General features: G+C 38.2%; 1 protein-coding gene across 1 annotated transcript in view; it reads left to right on the top strand.

Annotated features, from left to right (window-relative positions):
- GPC6 (glypican 6) overlaps nucleotides 1–4994 on the top strand; it is an 812936-nt gene extending 807942 nt beyond the window's left edge. Inside the window, exons 9-10 of the mRNA XM_032203753.1 lie at nucleotides 3863–4038; nucleotides 4486–4994. Coding sequence (XP_032059644.1) covers nucleotides 3863–4038; nucleotides 4486–4688 — 379 coding nt within the window. The 3' untranslated portion in view covers nucleotides 4689–4994. The remainder of the gene's footprint in view (nucleotides 1–3862; nucleotides 4039–4485) is intronic.
- Nucleotides 4995–14286: the final 9292 nt, after the last annotated feature.

Below are 14286 nucleotides of genomic sequence, written 5' to 3'. Positions count from 1 at the left end.
TCAACACGCTTGCTTAAAGAAAGACACCTAACATTATGTTAGATGCTCTAAGCATCCAAGACCTCCCCATCAAGCCTATAGATATGATGCAGGACCTGTGGGAAAGCCTCACCTTTCAGGGCTGGTAACCAGAGAAGAGGAGGAATAACCCAGAGCAACTGAAATTGTACCAGATGTCTATGTTTGTGAAACTAAACCCCAGCAGATGAAATCTAATGAATTAGTCATCTAGCCAAAGACATGTAGGACCCCAACACCTCTCCCCACACCACTGGTGAATATGCCTCTGGCTAGTGTTGGCTAGATTATTAGTCAGGCATTGGTCATTGGTCATTGCATTAGTCAGACATAGTCAGACCAGATGGTCTTGGAGGTATTCTCCAACCTTAACAGTTCTATGATTTTATGACCTCGTGATGACTAGATCTGGTGAGAGTGGGACTCTACTCATATTCACACACCTGTATGTAGACATACAAGTTTTGTTATCTACAGAAACCTAAAGATGAGTTCTCAGCCTAACTCTATATTTTTTTTCCTTTTCTGCCATAAATGCCAAGAGGTTTATTTACCTGTGATTTTAAGTATCCACCTAACTTTTAGGTAATTAGATGGTAATGGATTTCTTGCGATCTACATGCAATATGGCTAACTTGCCCATCTAGGTTAAGATGCACCAGACCATTCTCATGAGATGTGAACCACCCTGGAGAGCACACCTTGGGGGCTAGCAGTACTTGTTGGCACCCATCCTTCCCCATCACATACAATACCGGAAATCTAGGGACATCTGTGCCAAAATTAGATGTCTACATAATTCATGTTGGATCACAGTTTCATGTGCTTAATGTAAAAACTTCTCTGAGCCATGCTGATATGATTTTAAAATGCCTGAAGTTCGATGAATTTGCTTAAAGCTTGATGAATTGATCTGTGTGATGCTCCCTGTAGAACCGTGTTAACACCCATCTAACTTAAAAACAGATTTAGGCAGTAAAGACTAGATTTACACACCTTATTTGATAATTACACATTGAATAATCAAGCCCAGCTTATGTTGAAACAAAGCTTTCCATCACCTTATATTTTCCCTATGTAGAAATGTTTTCTCTTACAAATCTACTGTAATGCAGCTGTTGCTTCTGCATCCCCAACACTTCATGTAAAACCATCTGTATTTTCCAATAAGTTCTAAAACATCTCCTCTGTATATCATTTACTGCAGTTTTTCCTTTGAAAGCAGTTGTAGCTCCTCCATGCCAGGAATATTTTGGGGATCATCAGATCCCGATGCAGATACTGGCAGGGGGTGACAGATTGAAATCACTTTCTACAACAGACTGGACTGGCACATTTAAAGTTAGATGATCTTCAGAAGGACATCTGACCCACACTGATTGCAGTGTAGAATATGAACCTCAATAAAAAGCAAACACCAGAGCACTCTCTTACCACATTAAGTCTCCAAACTAGCTCATATTCTTTCCATATAAAAAGCTTACTTAAGAAGTCAGTACATTTTTCTTTTATTATTGAGAATAAGACAAGAGGAAATCAAACATAAATCAGTCAAAGAAAGTCTGTGAACTGCAGTTCACAGCTAGCCATATCTTCTCACGGATGGTTTGCTATAAAAAGCAGCTAACCCTTTATAAAAAAAAAAAAATACACACAAATGCTCAGAGATTTAAGATCACTTTTAGCTGCTAATAGCTATGGCCTTTGTTATGGACAAGATACTGGGAAAGATCAACATTTTCTCCAAGCTGGTAGGGCAATACTTATATTCTTACTTTTTTTAATCAACTGCACCTTGAAGTCACTGATTTACTTCTAGGCCGAGTAATTTATCTACAGCAGCCATTTCATTTGTAGAGATGTGTGACAGATGGAGGTGCTGTTCCTTTGCAGCTCAGAGCTTTCCTGCATGCCAAGGTCTCCATCCCTCTGCCTCCAGGCAGCTCTGCAAAATTATTTCCAATTTCTATCTTTGGTGATTCATAACGTTGCAGTCTGCAGTCCTTTGTACTAGGGGAGGTAGCTCTGTATTCTCTATGTAGTTTAGACTGTACCACAAGAGTCTGGATGGGATCCCTAAAGCACTGTTATTTCTTGTTATGGTACCAGTGAAACATCAAGAAATGCAGTTTGAGGCTGGGTGGTTTTGGCAGTCGTGTTTCGTTCTTCTGTGTTCACACTCCCCTGGGATTATTCTCATGTAAGCTTTCAAAGGCCACTGATGACAAATGAGTCTCATCTTGTGAAGCAAGCACCTATTATGATGAGACTAAACCCTTCCCTGGCTCAGCAAAGCAGTCATCATTCTGTGAATCTCCAGAAGCAATATAAAACTTATTTTCGCTTAACCATGACTTCAGTAGAAAGTCATTTCTTCTCCCATACTTTCACAGTTGTTTTTAAGGAATATATTTATTTTCCAGACCCGTACAAACAGAACACTGGCACCAGGGCCAAATTTGAATATAGATAGCAAATTAGGTTGGCACCAGTAAGAGAGAAGTAAAATACTTTTAAACTACATTTGGCACCATACATCATGAAGGTTTGCCATTAGTAGACTAGACTGTTGTATGCATGCACATGAGGAGTTCCACAGACATCAGTAGGATAGCCTGTTTTGTAGGCTAATTACAAAATACTCCATAACCTGATAATGAACATGAGAAAAGGGTATATCTGCCCCAAATCCCTTGCAACCTAAATATGAGACAAAGAAAGTAGATAAAAAAAGACAGATAAGAGAGAACAGGGAAGCAGTGATACAGTATTTTCTCAGGATACAATGCCAGCACAGAGAATAATGTCCGCCTTTTATCAGCCCAGCAGCTGTAAAAGGCACAGATAATTTTTTACAGCAATTCAAAGTCAGAAATAAGGTAGCTTTGCAGATGTCTATAAGGAGTACCTATGAGTACAGAGAGCAGCAGGGGACAAAGTGTGCATACTTAACAAAAGATGATGAAGACTTTTACTGTAGAATGATTGGAGGAATAGGCTGATTTTCTAGGAGAGAGGTATCTGCAAAAACACTCTTGATCCCTGTGAGCAGCATAAGACTGCATTTGCCAAGGTCATAGAAGGGAATGCTGCAGTAATCAAGAGAAGATAAGCTAGGAGCCTGAATAAAAGTTTCAGATGTGTGGATGGATAGAAAATGCCATACCTTAAATATGTTATGCACAAAGTGTGTGGGAGATGCAAGCATAGCCCAAGGAATAAGGACTGAATGAAATAGTCTGAAAAAGCTAGAGTCTGGTGAACTCACACCGCCATTTATAGGTCTGGATGTCAGATGTGCTGGAGTTTACTGTGGTCAAAAAAGGAATGTGAGGAAGGACTGGAGAAGAAAATGAATTAAGTGCCTCATTTAATCAAGGAGAGCGTAAGACCTCAAGATTGGCTTCTGAACTATCTCAAAACAAATATAATATTTATAACAAAGGAGTTCCTAATTTTTAAGCACCAAGAATATAAACAGAAGAATACATGGCTGGATGCTTAACTTAGTGCACAACTGTTCATATCAGTGCAGGATGTGCAGTGACTTACTGCTGGATGGTGAATCTTTTCTGTAGGTTACAGTCATTGCATGTGCTGGGGAGTACGTGAATAGTTATGAGGTTGGAGAGCTTAAATCCTTTCTGCTTTCCACACAGCCAGGATACTTAAAAGAGCCTTTAGAGCCTGTAAAATTAAAAACATATTTTTAACATGGTTTCAGTGGAGCTGTTAAAGAACTACATAATCATTATTGGTGTCAAATTGCTTCATACAGCATTTACTGTTCAGTCTATTTCTGCAATGTACTGCATTCAAACTAATCATTCACCCTACCATATAGATACTTGCCTGAAATTATGAATGATGGCTTGACCAACCAAATCAACAATCCAGAAGTAGATGTGGACATCACAAGGCCAGACACCTTCATTCGACAACAAATCATGGCTTTACGTGTCATGACTAACAAACTGAAGAACGCATATAACGGAAATGACGTCAACTTCCAGGATACAAGTAAGAAACCATTAGCTGTCATTAAATAAGCATATTTTTGAAATGCATTTATAAATCATTTCCATTTTAAATGGCTTTGTGTTTGTGTTCCCTGCTTCCGACAACGTAAAAAAGTCTTACTCTTTTCCACAAAATCCCAATTACATATTTGTGCTTCTCTTGTTTATCATCATATCAAGTGCATCAAAACACTGAGGGTTTTCCATTATGCGGTATTTCCATTAATTTCCATTAAGGGAGTCCAATCCTTTTTCAGAAGGGCATTTCAACACCTAACTAAATCACAGCAGCTTTCATTCGGATGATTTATTGAATGAAAGTTACTACCCCAAATGCTTTCCCATTATGTTCATCCCCACCAGGGCACTGGGTGAGACAGGAACAAAGAAAGGGAAAATAGTTTTAACCCAGGACCCTCACCCTGTTTTCCTCACTCCTTTGCACCAGGTGATGAGACCAGTGGCTCTGGCAGTGGAAGCGGCTGTACGGATGACATCTGTCCCACCGAGTTCGATTTCATCACAACCGAAGCACCGCCTGTCGACTCTGACAGGAGGGAGGTGGAGGCTTCAGCCACGCAGCCTGGCCGATCGCTGCAGATGTTGCTCATCATCTTCATCAGCCTCATACTGCAGAGACAATGGAGATAATCCTGGATCTAGTCAGAGAAACTGTGTTTTAGCTACAGAAACAGCCAACTTCCTTCTTTTCTTACACTCTTGGACGATGGACCATGCCACAAACACTTGCAGTTTTCTATGAGAAGAAAGCAGTACTGCAACCTGCTTCCCTTTTTGTTTTCCCAAAGAGTACCAGGTGCCAGACTGAATTGCTTCCTGTTTTTTGCAGATATCTCTGAAGACAATATCCACTCTTGAGAGAATTCTTTCTCAGATCTTTATTACAGGAGACTTTTTGAGCTTCATTTCCTTTTATGCTGCAGAAGTAAAAGGATCTTACAGTGATTTTTTTTCCCTAATGAGAAAAAAAAAAAAGTGCTGGGGGGGAAACCAAGAAAAGAGTTTTCTTTCTGAATTGGGCCTAACTCAAGTCTGCTGCATTTCAACTGAAAATCAACACAAAAGACAAGAAAGAAAAAAAAAAAATGCAACTGTTCTTCACTGACAGTCAGGTTTCTTTTAGGAACTTCTGTGGGATGATTCACGTCATCAGAATGATCATTGCTATAGGAAGGCAGTCTGGATTTTTTTCCGACACAAAAGTTTGTCTCAACGGTGAATGTCTTGCACTCCATCTGCCAACCACATCAGATTGGTATGAAGGTATAGAAAGTTGAAAAATAAGTTTATCTTTTAGTATGACAGTAACTCCACTAGCTTCAGAATATCATATTACAGTTTCTTAGGGTTTAAATCTTAAGACACAGGGAAAAAAAAAAAAAAAAAAAAAAAAAAAAGAGTAGTAGCACGATTTTGCCTAGCTTCTATTAGTATTTATCCATGTTATACAATTGGCATAGATTTCCACATAGCTCACCATCAGCCGTGGTGGTAATGCTAAACAAATTTCCTGATAAATCTCCCCTCAAGGGTTTGGACAGAAAATAATCTCTTGTGATAAAATCTCCTTCCTTTTGTCACTGTTCTGACATCGATTAGGACTTTCTGCTACTATGTTTATTATCCTACCAAGATGGCAATTCTCTAATGGACTAACAACAGCGACCGGATCAATAGTGTGTTTCACATCTAACTACATCTTTCATATCAGTTAATTTCAGTATCACAAGGATTTCTTCTACAACTTTCAGAACAAACAAGTATATAGTACTGACATGGAGATTTCTTTCACTTTTTTAGTCTTAGTATGATCATCTATTTTTATATATATAAATATATATATATAAATCACAGATTTTAACTTCTTAATTACAAGCTCAGGGTTGACACTTCTTTGTAAAGAAAAAAAAATGTTTGGTCAACCAGCTCTTCTTTTTTTGTGCTACTCTGAAAAGCAACCCTTTAATGACTGGTCAGCATGAAAATCAAAGAAGAGAATTTTTTACATATCCAGTTGTCCATTTCTTAACAGGTTTGCAGGGTGGGGGAGAAAACCTCTCTCATCTTTGTGTATTTGTGTGAGCATGGGAGTTTGTGTGATAGGCCTAGAGAAGGAGATAGATGTCATTTGTGAAGGCAATTTTACTCACAGATTCTTCAAGGATACATTGCTTTAATAATCATTGTTTGAATGGCTGTGGTCCTGGATAGAGTTTTCATGATTTGCATCTGGTTGTAAGACCTGAGATGGAAGCTATTCAAATCCTGGACAAATGAGTGTCAACAATTAGACATCAAAGACTTCCCTCCTTCATCAGCCACAGACAAAGGGCTCCTGTGACAATTCTGTGTGGTGCTGAAATGATTCACCAGAAACTCATTTCCTGATTCTTATGGTGACTCTGGAAATGGTATAGACAAATTATGAAAACATTGCAAAGTCATCCAACCACATAACAATTTAACAACGGAGCAGGTAGATCATATCCATTGCAACCTCTTTTTCTTGTCAAATTATAATTAGCTATCGATTTAGGCACAAAATTAAAGGAGAAAACATACAGCACATTAGGATAAAGGATACTTAAGCACTTTTACCAAAAAGTATTTACAAATTTTCTATACAGTATGTCTAAAAAAAAGTATTTTTTATTTCATTTGTTTACTTTGCAGTATGATGATCTATTCTTGGCCCAACCTAGTGTGCAGGAGTCACTGGCTAGATGTTCAGACCATGTATGTCTTACACCAGCCTTAGCAGTGTTTCCTGATGCTCTGATGGCTCACTCTAGAGAGGACCTCATGATTCAGCACTTAATACATTCAGAAAGTTAAGCAGTGTTTAAGCCAATTCTCACAGGCTTTTTTGTTGACCATGGTGCAGCAGGTACTGAGCAGAGGATCTTCTCTTTGAGTTTTGATTTTTTGTATTTTTGTTTGTTTGTTTTGTTCTTCCTGAACTTGAATACAAGGAGAGTCCTTTAAAACAAAACTCCCCTGGTCCATCTCTTTCTACCTGTATACACATTCTTTTTTGTGCTATTCCTCCTCAGTAATCTTGTTTCAGGACAAGCTAAGTCTCATTTTTATTGTTCCATTGTGTATTTATTCCATGGCAACTGATACTATTTCCATCAGCTCATTCTGGGCCTGGAAGTTTATTGACAGGTAATGAAATCCAGCCCCCGAGGCAGGTCCTCCACTGTAGCTGCTTCACACAGGTGGACTCCAGGGGTCTTTGTGTTAGCCTTGGCCTGGAGTTAGCTGATATGATGACTGTGGGTTTGATGATCTGGTGTGTGAACTGGGTCCAGTGTGCCCTCAGCTATTCGTGGACCTCCATGGATCATGGGCAAGGAGTAAGAGGGATTGCTAGGAACTAGGGGCCTGCTGAGGGCTGTTCTTGGAGGGGGGTTAAATGTCTTAGCAAGGAGCTTGCAGGAGGGGCCCTGCTCTGCTTGGGCTGAATCTTATGAACTGCTGGTAAATAAACCCAACTGATCTCTGCTGAAATGTGATTGTCTCGTGGGAGTTCTGTCAGAAATTTATGTCTTTCATATTATTCTTTTGTTTATTTTTCTACTATGCATGGCAATATCTTGTCAGGAGACGGAGATCCCTTTGCATGAAGTATTAGGCATACATTTCTTTAATAGTCCCAGAAGGTTGAATATTCTCTTTACAAGTTGTATTTTTCTGAGATTAAGAGAGCTATTAAATCTACAGAGCAAATGAAATTGGGGAGGAAGGAAAGAAAAGAAAGAACAGTCATGTTCATAAATGCGAGAATCTACATAATTTCTAGCACTTCTATTTGCACCTCCTTTACATCCAATAAGTCTTCTTTTAAGGTAATTTTTTCATGTGCCACAATTCAAATATTTCTCTTCTGCTAACAGCTGGTAAAGGAATAATAAAGAAGACAATTACCTGTTCAAGAAAAAGGACACCATTTCTAAGGAAAAATCCTTTTACTGTATAAACCTTTTATGCTGTGCAACCTGGTTCTTGCCTTTATATGTTCTTTAAAGAGGAGGTTCTTTAAAAATCAGACGCAATGAATAACATAGCCAGTGCTAAAGAACCCTGTGAGGTTTTCCATTTTATCATTAATTAATTTGATTTCGCATTGTCCCCAAATTTTTAGTGTTTAGTATACTGCAGATTTTTTCTACTGATGATTCTGCATACTCCTGTAACTGCAAGGCAGACTACCTGAGGTCTGGCTACATCTTAGGCATTTCAGAAAAGACAATCAGAAAGAATTGAAAATAGAAGATAGAAAATTCCCACTAAAGAGAAAAAACAGAAGAACCTGTGCCCTGGGGTTCTCTTAAGGGCTGATCTAACCCAGTTCCCTAAAAGCATCACAGACCTCTGTCCACAGAAAGCTCACAAAATCTAATTCTCGGTCATACAAATCAGCCCAGTTCTGTGTGATTTTAGGAAGGATCATTACAGCTGTACATTCCCACAGCTGTGTGAACCTGTTTGAGCTGCTTCCATGCAAAATGGCTACGAGCAAGAGCTGTTCTCGGGAGGTGGGCTGCATGTACACTATCTCAGCAGGCAGCATTTGCCTTCATTTTGCTAACTGACCCTGAATCATTATCAAATGTAACTATACTTATTCACCAAGACTTTTTTTTATTGCTTCAACATAAAAAAAAATAAATTACAGCACTAATGCGAGTTGTGGTTTTCATTTTTTATTCACTCCCAAAGATAATCCATTAAAATTGAATAAAAGAAATTGTAGAATAATTCTCATGGAAAAATCAGGTTTCTACAGTTTCATTATGGAAACAAATGTCTGGACAGACTTCAGATATTAAGAATAAATTAACATTTCTCAAACCACAAAGCTAGTATTTACTATATTAACCCACACATTTTCAAACCTGCTAGATGAGAATGAATAGAATTAACACCAGTAAAACATAGCATTACAAAAGCCTTAATTTCAAGGGAAATTGAAAGGCTATGACTTAGCTGTGGGGTTGAGAATATGTTATCAAAATGCAATAGAACATCAATGTATACTTTCAAAAAAATTGGGGCAGGTGATGCACCAAATAGGGCAATGTTTCCATTCCAGCTACTCACATGGTCCGTGCTTATCATATTAACATGTGTAATTCTGACTCTTTTTTGAAAAAAATACTGATAGAGACCATAGTGTCATGATAACAGTGTACCTGAAAGATAAGCAGTATGATATTAACCCTTTTCTCATCCAATAAAAAACATAGGAAACCTAATGGAGAACCAGGAACTTTAATATTGACTTTTAAAATAAACTTTTAGAATCAGGCAAGAAAGATAGTCTCAAATTAATTTAGTCAGACCATTTTACAGCAGTCTATTGCTGACCAATATAACTAAACAATCACTTGAGGATTATTTATCAATGTAATGTGAAGCATTCACTGCTAGTACTTACTACTTTTTCTGCTGAACTTACTGTATGGTTTACAGCTCTGATTGTGCATCACATGCAATCACTGCATTGCACTTGTGTAAAATCCCATCCCATCCCTTACTGAGGTAAATGAGAGCTTTGTCATTGGCTTCAGTGAAACAAGGATTTGGACTATAAACAGACAGAGTGAAGTAAGTCCTTCTTTCTGGAAGCTGTTCATATTTGATGTCTTTCTCACTCTCAGAATAACAGCAACATTGTCCATTAAGAGGTGACATTAGCATCCTCATGTGTGTTTCCAAACTTTACTCCAAAGCACTTGCAGTCTTCATGCCCAGCTTCCCCACAGCTGAGGTCTCTGAACTTCCCAGAAGTTGAAGAAAGTCACATAGATTTGTCCTTAGCTTGAACCATTAAACAAACCATTGATGTTTATATAGAAAATAAGACAGTGTTTGAATCAGCTCTCCTTTCAACTTATTTTTAATTATGTGGCATCAATACTTAACAGCACAACATGGTTGAAAGGCTTCTGTCTCATGGCACGCTGAAATTATTTTTTCTGCTTATTTATCCTCCCTTATGCTGGCACCAGGAAATCCATGAGTTTTCATGCTTTAATCACTAGGCAGCATCCAGTGGTGTAGTTTGTTTATCAAATTAAGAACAGGTGCATTACCAAAAGAAGTTGTCCTTTTTCTTGCAAAGGATGAGGAAAATAAAAGTATCTATTCATCATTAGGAAAAAAAAAAAAAAAAGAGAGAGAGAGAGTTAGAGAAAAGATACAGAATGTCACCTATTTATCTTAGATATAGTGGAGTACCTTCTGTCAGTACCTCTGAAGACCTCTGAATGCCAAATTTCCTGAGAAGACAAATCTAATTCCTCTGAAGATTTCTAAAAAGTACAATTTTATGAAAAATATATATATATATTATATATATATTTAAATTATATATATATATAATATATATATATATATATATATAAGGCTTTTAGTTCCAAGTGGCAGGGAAGATGGGAAGAAATGTACCTTCCTCAAAGTGAGAGGCTAGTCATTTAGACTGTTATGTTGCTCTCCCTCCTGGAGCTGCTTCTAACCCTGCTCAGGGTTCTGCTGAGCTACCACTCGGATGATCTGAGGCAAGGACCCTCCTGGGAGGGCCATTTTTCCCCGCCAGCAGGGACTGTGTTCTTCCAAGATGTTTAGAGGGACAACTGAGGAGTGAGAGGAGCAATGACTTCACAGTGACACCGGGCAGACACATGACTGTAAGGGATTAACTATTGTTAAGTCACACAAGAGACATCTAGGGCTCCTCACTGCTCTCCAGCTCTTACCTTGACCTACTGTTTGTGAATTTTCTGTGTTATCCAGTTTAAACCACCCACTTGTGTACATAGCAAACACACAACACAAGTCAGTGATGTTTCTCTACTCTTCTGCAAGGTATCTCTTTCTCTCTCATCTTCATTTCCAGGTGCTTTGCCTAATTATCTTCCAGTGTGTGAGGAATAATTTACTACCTAAAGCAGACTTCTGTGTTTTCCTAACTTTTTCTATAGAAGTATCAATTATTTAGTAACACAACTCCTTTGCATTCTCTCAAAAATAACTTGATTCCATTACACATCCAGTGAGTTTTCTACTCAAGACTAAAGAGGTCCCTCGTGTGGACTTAGGAGAAAACTCAAACTCCAGTCACTGAACCAATGATTTGCAATGTTTAGCAGGGGTCTCCCAAATTCCGCTAAACACCAGGTTATATGTGAGCTGTGGTGTTTCTCCCCTCTCTGCCCTCAAAGTATCCTGGACCTGAAAAATTTTTCAAAATTAATGTTTCATCAAAGCTAGTGCATTCAAGAAAAAAAAAAAAAATCCTTTTTAGCAAACGAGTGTTTTCTGATGATAAACATTTCTAAGCTTTCTGTGACTCTCCCTCCTCCTGCGTGCCACACATCCTTGTCTGTCTTCAAGTCACCAGTGTCCCCATGACTGTTTTCTTCTCTGGGCTGAAATCTTTCCAGTCATTCTAACTCACTGGATTTTCTATCTCTTTTTCCCAGAGCACTATGCCTTTGGTAACACTTCAAGCTTTTTTTAAATTTTTTTTTTTTCCTTTTTTTCTTTTATTTTCAGGCAACAAATGTAGCAACAAAGAGATTTGGTCCACTTCTCTCTATGATTTTTTTGTTTGTTTGTTTTCCAGGCTTTAGCAGAACCTACCTTTACCTTTCATTATCCATTCCAAGCATATACTGCCAGGAGCATGTTCTTCACCACCCAAGATAAATCCTGATAACTCTTTTTTTCAATCTAATGCAGCATTATGGTTTATAGATTATATTTTGACTTATTCAGTTGTGGCAAAATTTTGTTTCTTCCCTGTAACTATAGCACGTAATTTGTACTTCATTACTGTCTGCTGTGCTGATGAGCCAGCAAAGCCAATGGCAAGGAATTTGTAGATTTTCTGTAGCAAGATTAACTGAACAGGTAACGCTGTCAGGAAACATTTCACATCCATTCTGCAGCTGATTGTTTTGAGGTTTGGTGATGGATTTATTTTTTTCCTTTCATTTTATTTTAACATTTACAGTCTCATTTGATTTACTTTCTTATTGGCTATGTGTATATTATATTATATGCATGTAACATAATTATAGATGAACTGTTACAGTCTTTAGATAACACAGATAAAATTTAAGTAGTCAGTCAATCTTTGTCTGCTTGTATGAGCTGTGGAGTGATGAACACTCTTAAAAATCTATCCAAAGAGAAATTGGAGGAGTTCAGATCTCAGCTTTATGCTATTGGTTGAGCTTGAGACTGCAAGAATATTGAATATTTTGCAAATAGTTTCTGAATATGTGTATGTACATGGTGGTAGATGGGGAAGGGGGCACTTGCATCTCCAAAATATTCTGAAGCTTCTTTCCAGCTTTTACCTAATCTGAAAGCACATTTACAAACGAATAGCTTGCATTCAGATGTTCAGAGATCTCAAACTACATAAAATGATGGACATCTACATACAGACTCCTTCCTGGTTACTTTGCTTTGTTGGTAGGCAATATTGTTTAATTTCCACTAGCAATTTTGTTACATTTAGTAAATTCAAAGAAAGCGTGTTATTGAAACAGGTCAGATATCTTGATTTGGGTTTCAATTGACATTTATAGTTGCCTGTTAAACTTTTACGACTCCAGATGTATGAACATTGCTTGAAAGCATGCAAATTGTTAGCTCCAGTTTTGATGCTGTATTTCTAGATTAGTATTTAAAATAGTTAAATGTGAGTTGATGGAGGGGGTGTTTGAAGGCAAGTCAAGTTTAGAATAAAATTGGTTTTACACAGAAATAGGGCTGAGTTGAGAAAATCTCATTAAACATTAAACCCGCTTTTCTACAGATCCAATTTTAACATTTCAGCCTAATCTGACACACAAAAAAATAAATAAATAAAATTAAAATAAATAAATAAATTAAATAAAAAAGACTACAGGTCCTGTTTATAGATCATACCTGGAACTAAATGATACAGCTTCAGCTTTAGGAGAGTTTCAATCAAAACAAAAGTCAAAGAAAAATGCCAAGTTCTCTCATTTCCAAATACTACTTATAACAATACATTATTTAGCAGCATATAACAGTGTGCGTGTGTGTATAGCAGTGTAGCAAGGCAGAGTTTGAACTTTTAAGGAAAAGGTTCTTTATGGCTTTATAACTTCAGAGAAGTAATGTACCATGGACAGGATCAGAAAAAATATATACAATTGTTTTGATACATTTGTGAGACAGATTTCACAGAGCCCAATATTTTTTTGTGTAAAATGCCTTAAGTCACTTTCTGTAGGGCTAATGCAATTGAATTTTTTTCTGTATATAGCCTTTTATAATAATTACTTCGGATGCAACACTAGACTTTTCTTTCCACTACAATCAATATAGAGCCTTACAATTACCGATTATGATACACAGACTACGAAAGCTCTGCGTTATTAGCTATAAATGCACTTTCAATCCATTTCAAGACTTAGAGCTTGGAAGCAAGAAGAGGTGACAGTGCCAAGAGCACCAAGACCTTCCTGATAGGCCATGCTTATGTCCTCTCAGGCTTGAAATCCTTTCCTGCCCCATCCTTTTCCTTTCACCCCATCTGTCTTCAAGAAAATCAGCTGTGTCTTAAGGCCTATGTTCATCCCACCTAGCCCTAGGCACTTCAGGGAGCACAGCACTTGGCAGAGTTGTCTTTCTGGGTCTCTGCAGTTAGTCAGAAGAGACGGGCAACTCCATATCTGGGTTGGAGCGTCTCTCTTTTCCCTGCACAGGCAGCCTGGGTAGACAAGGTCTGTCATTTAGGCACCTCACTTAAGTGCCTGTAGGTAGATGCTGCTGGTGAGACTGGGGAGATCCAGGCCTCTCTCAGACTCTCCCCCATCCTTCTCCTTGTTGGCACAACGGTGCCTCTTCTTCTTGCCAATGGTGGAGTGGGGAGCCTGGACAGGAATCCCAGGTGGGGAAGTCACAGTATAATGACTCCTTTGTTTCTGGGCTGAAACACTCCTGATGTAACTAGACGTACACCCAAAGTACATTCACTGTGTTGAATTCTGCCTAATGCTGTTATGTTTATAATGTTCCTTATAAGACTTTTCAACCTCTTCCTAGTTACAAACAGGCATTGTGGCTGCCTTCATTGTCCATATACACAAGGGGATGGAGCTCCAACACATCTTTCCTGAAAACCCAGATGCCTTTCCAAGGCTGGTAAAAGCAGTTCAGGAGCTCAAGTCATCTCAGA

This window comes from Aythya fuligula, chromosome 1 (genome assembly GCF_009819795.1).
Source record: "Aythya fuligula isolate bAytFul2 chromosome 1, bAytFul2.pri, whole genome shotgun sequence".
Classification (NCBI taxonomy): Eukaryota; Metazoa; Chordata; class Aves; order Anseriformes; family Anatidae; genus Aythya; species Aythya fuligula.
The sequence above is the reverse complement of the archived record's forward strand: the minus strand, read 5'-3'. Positions and strand labels throughout refer to the sequence as shown.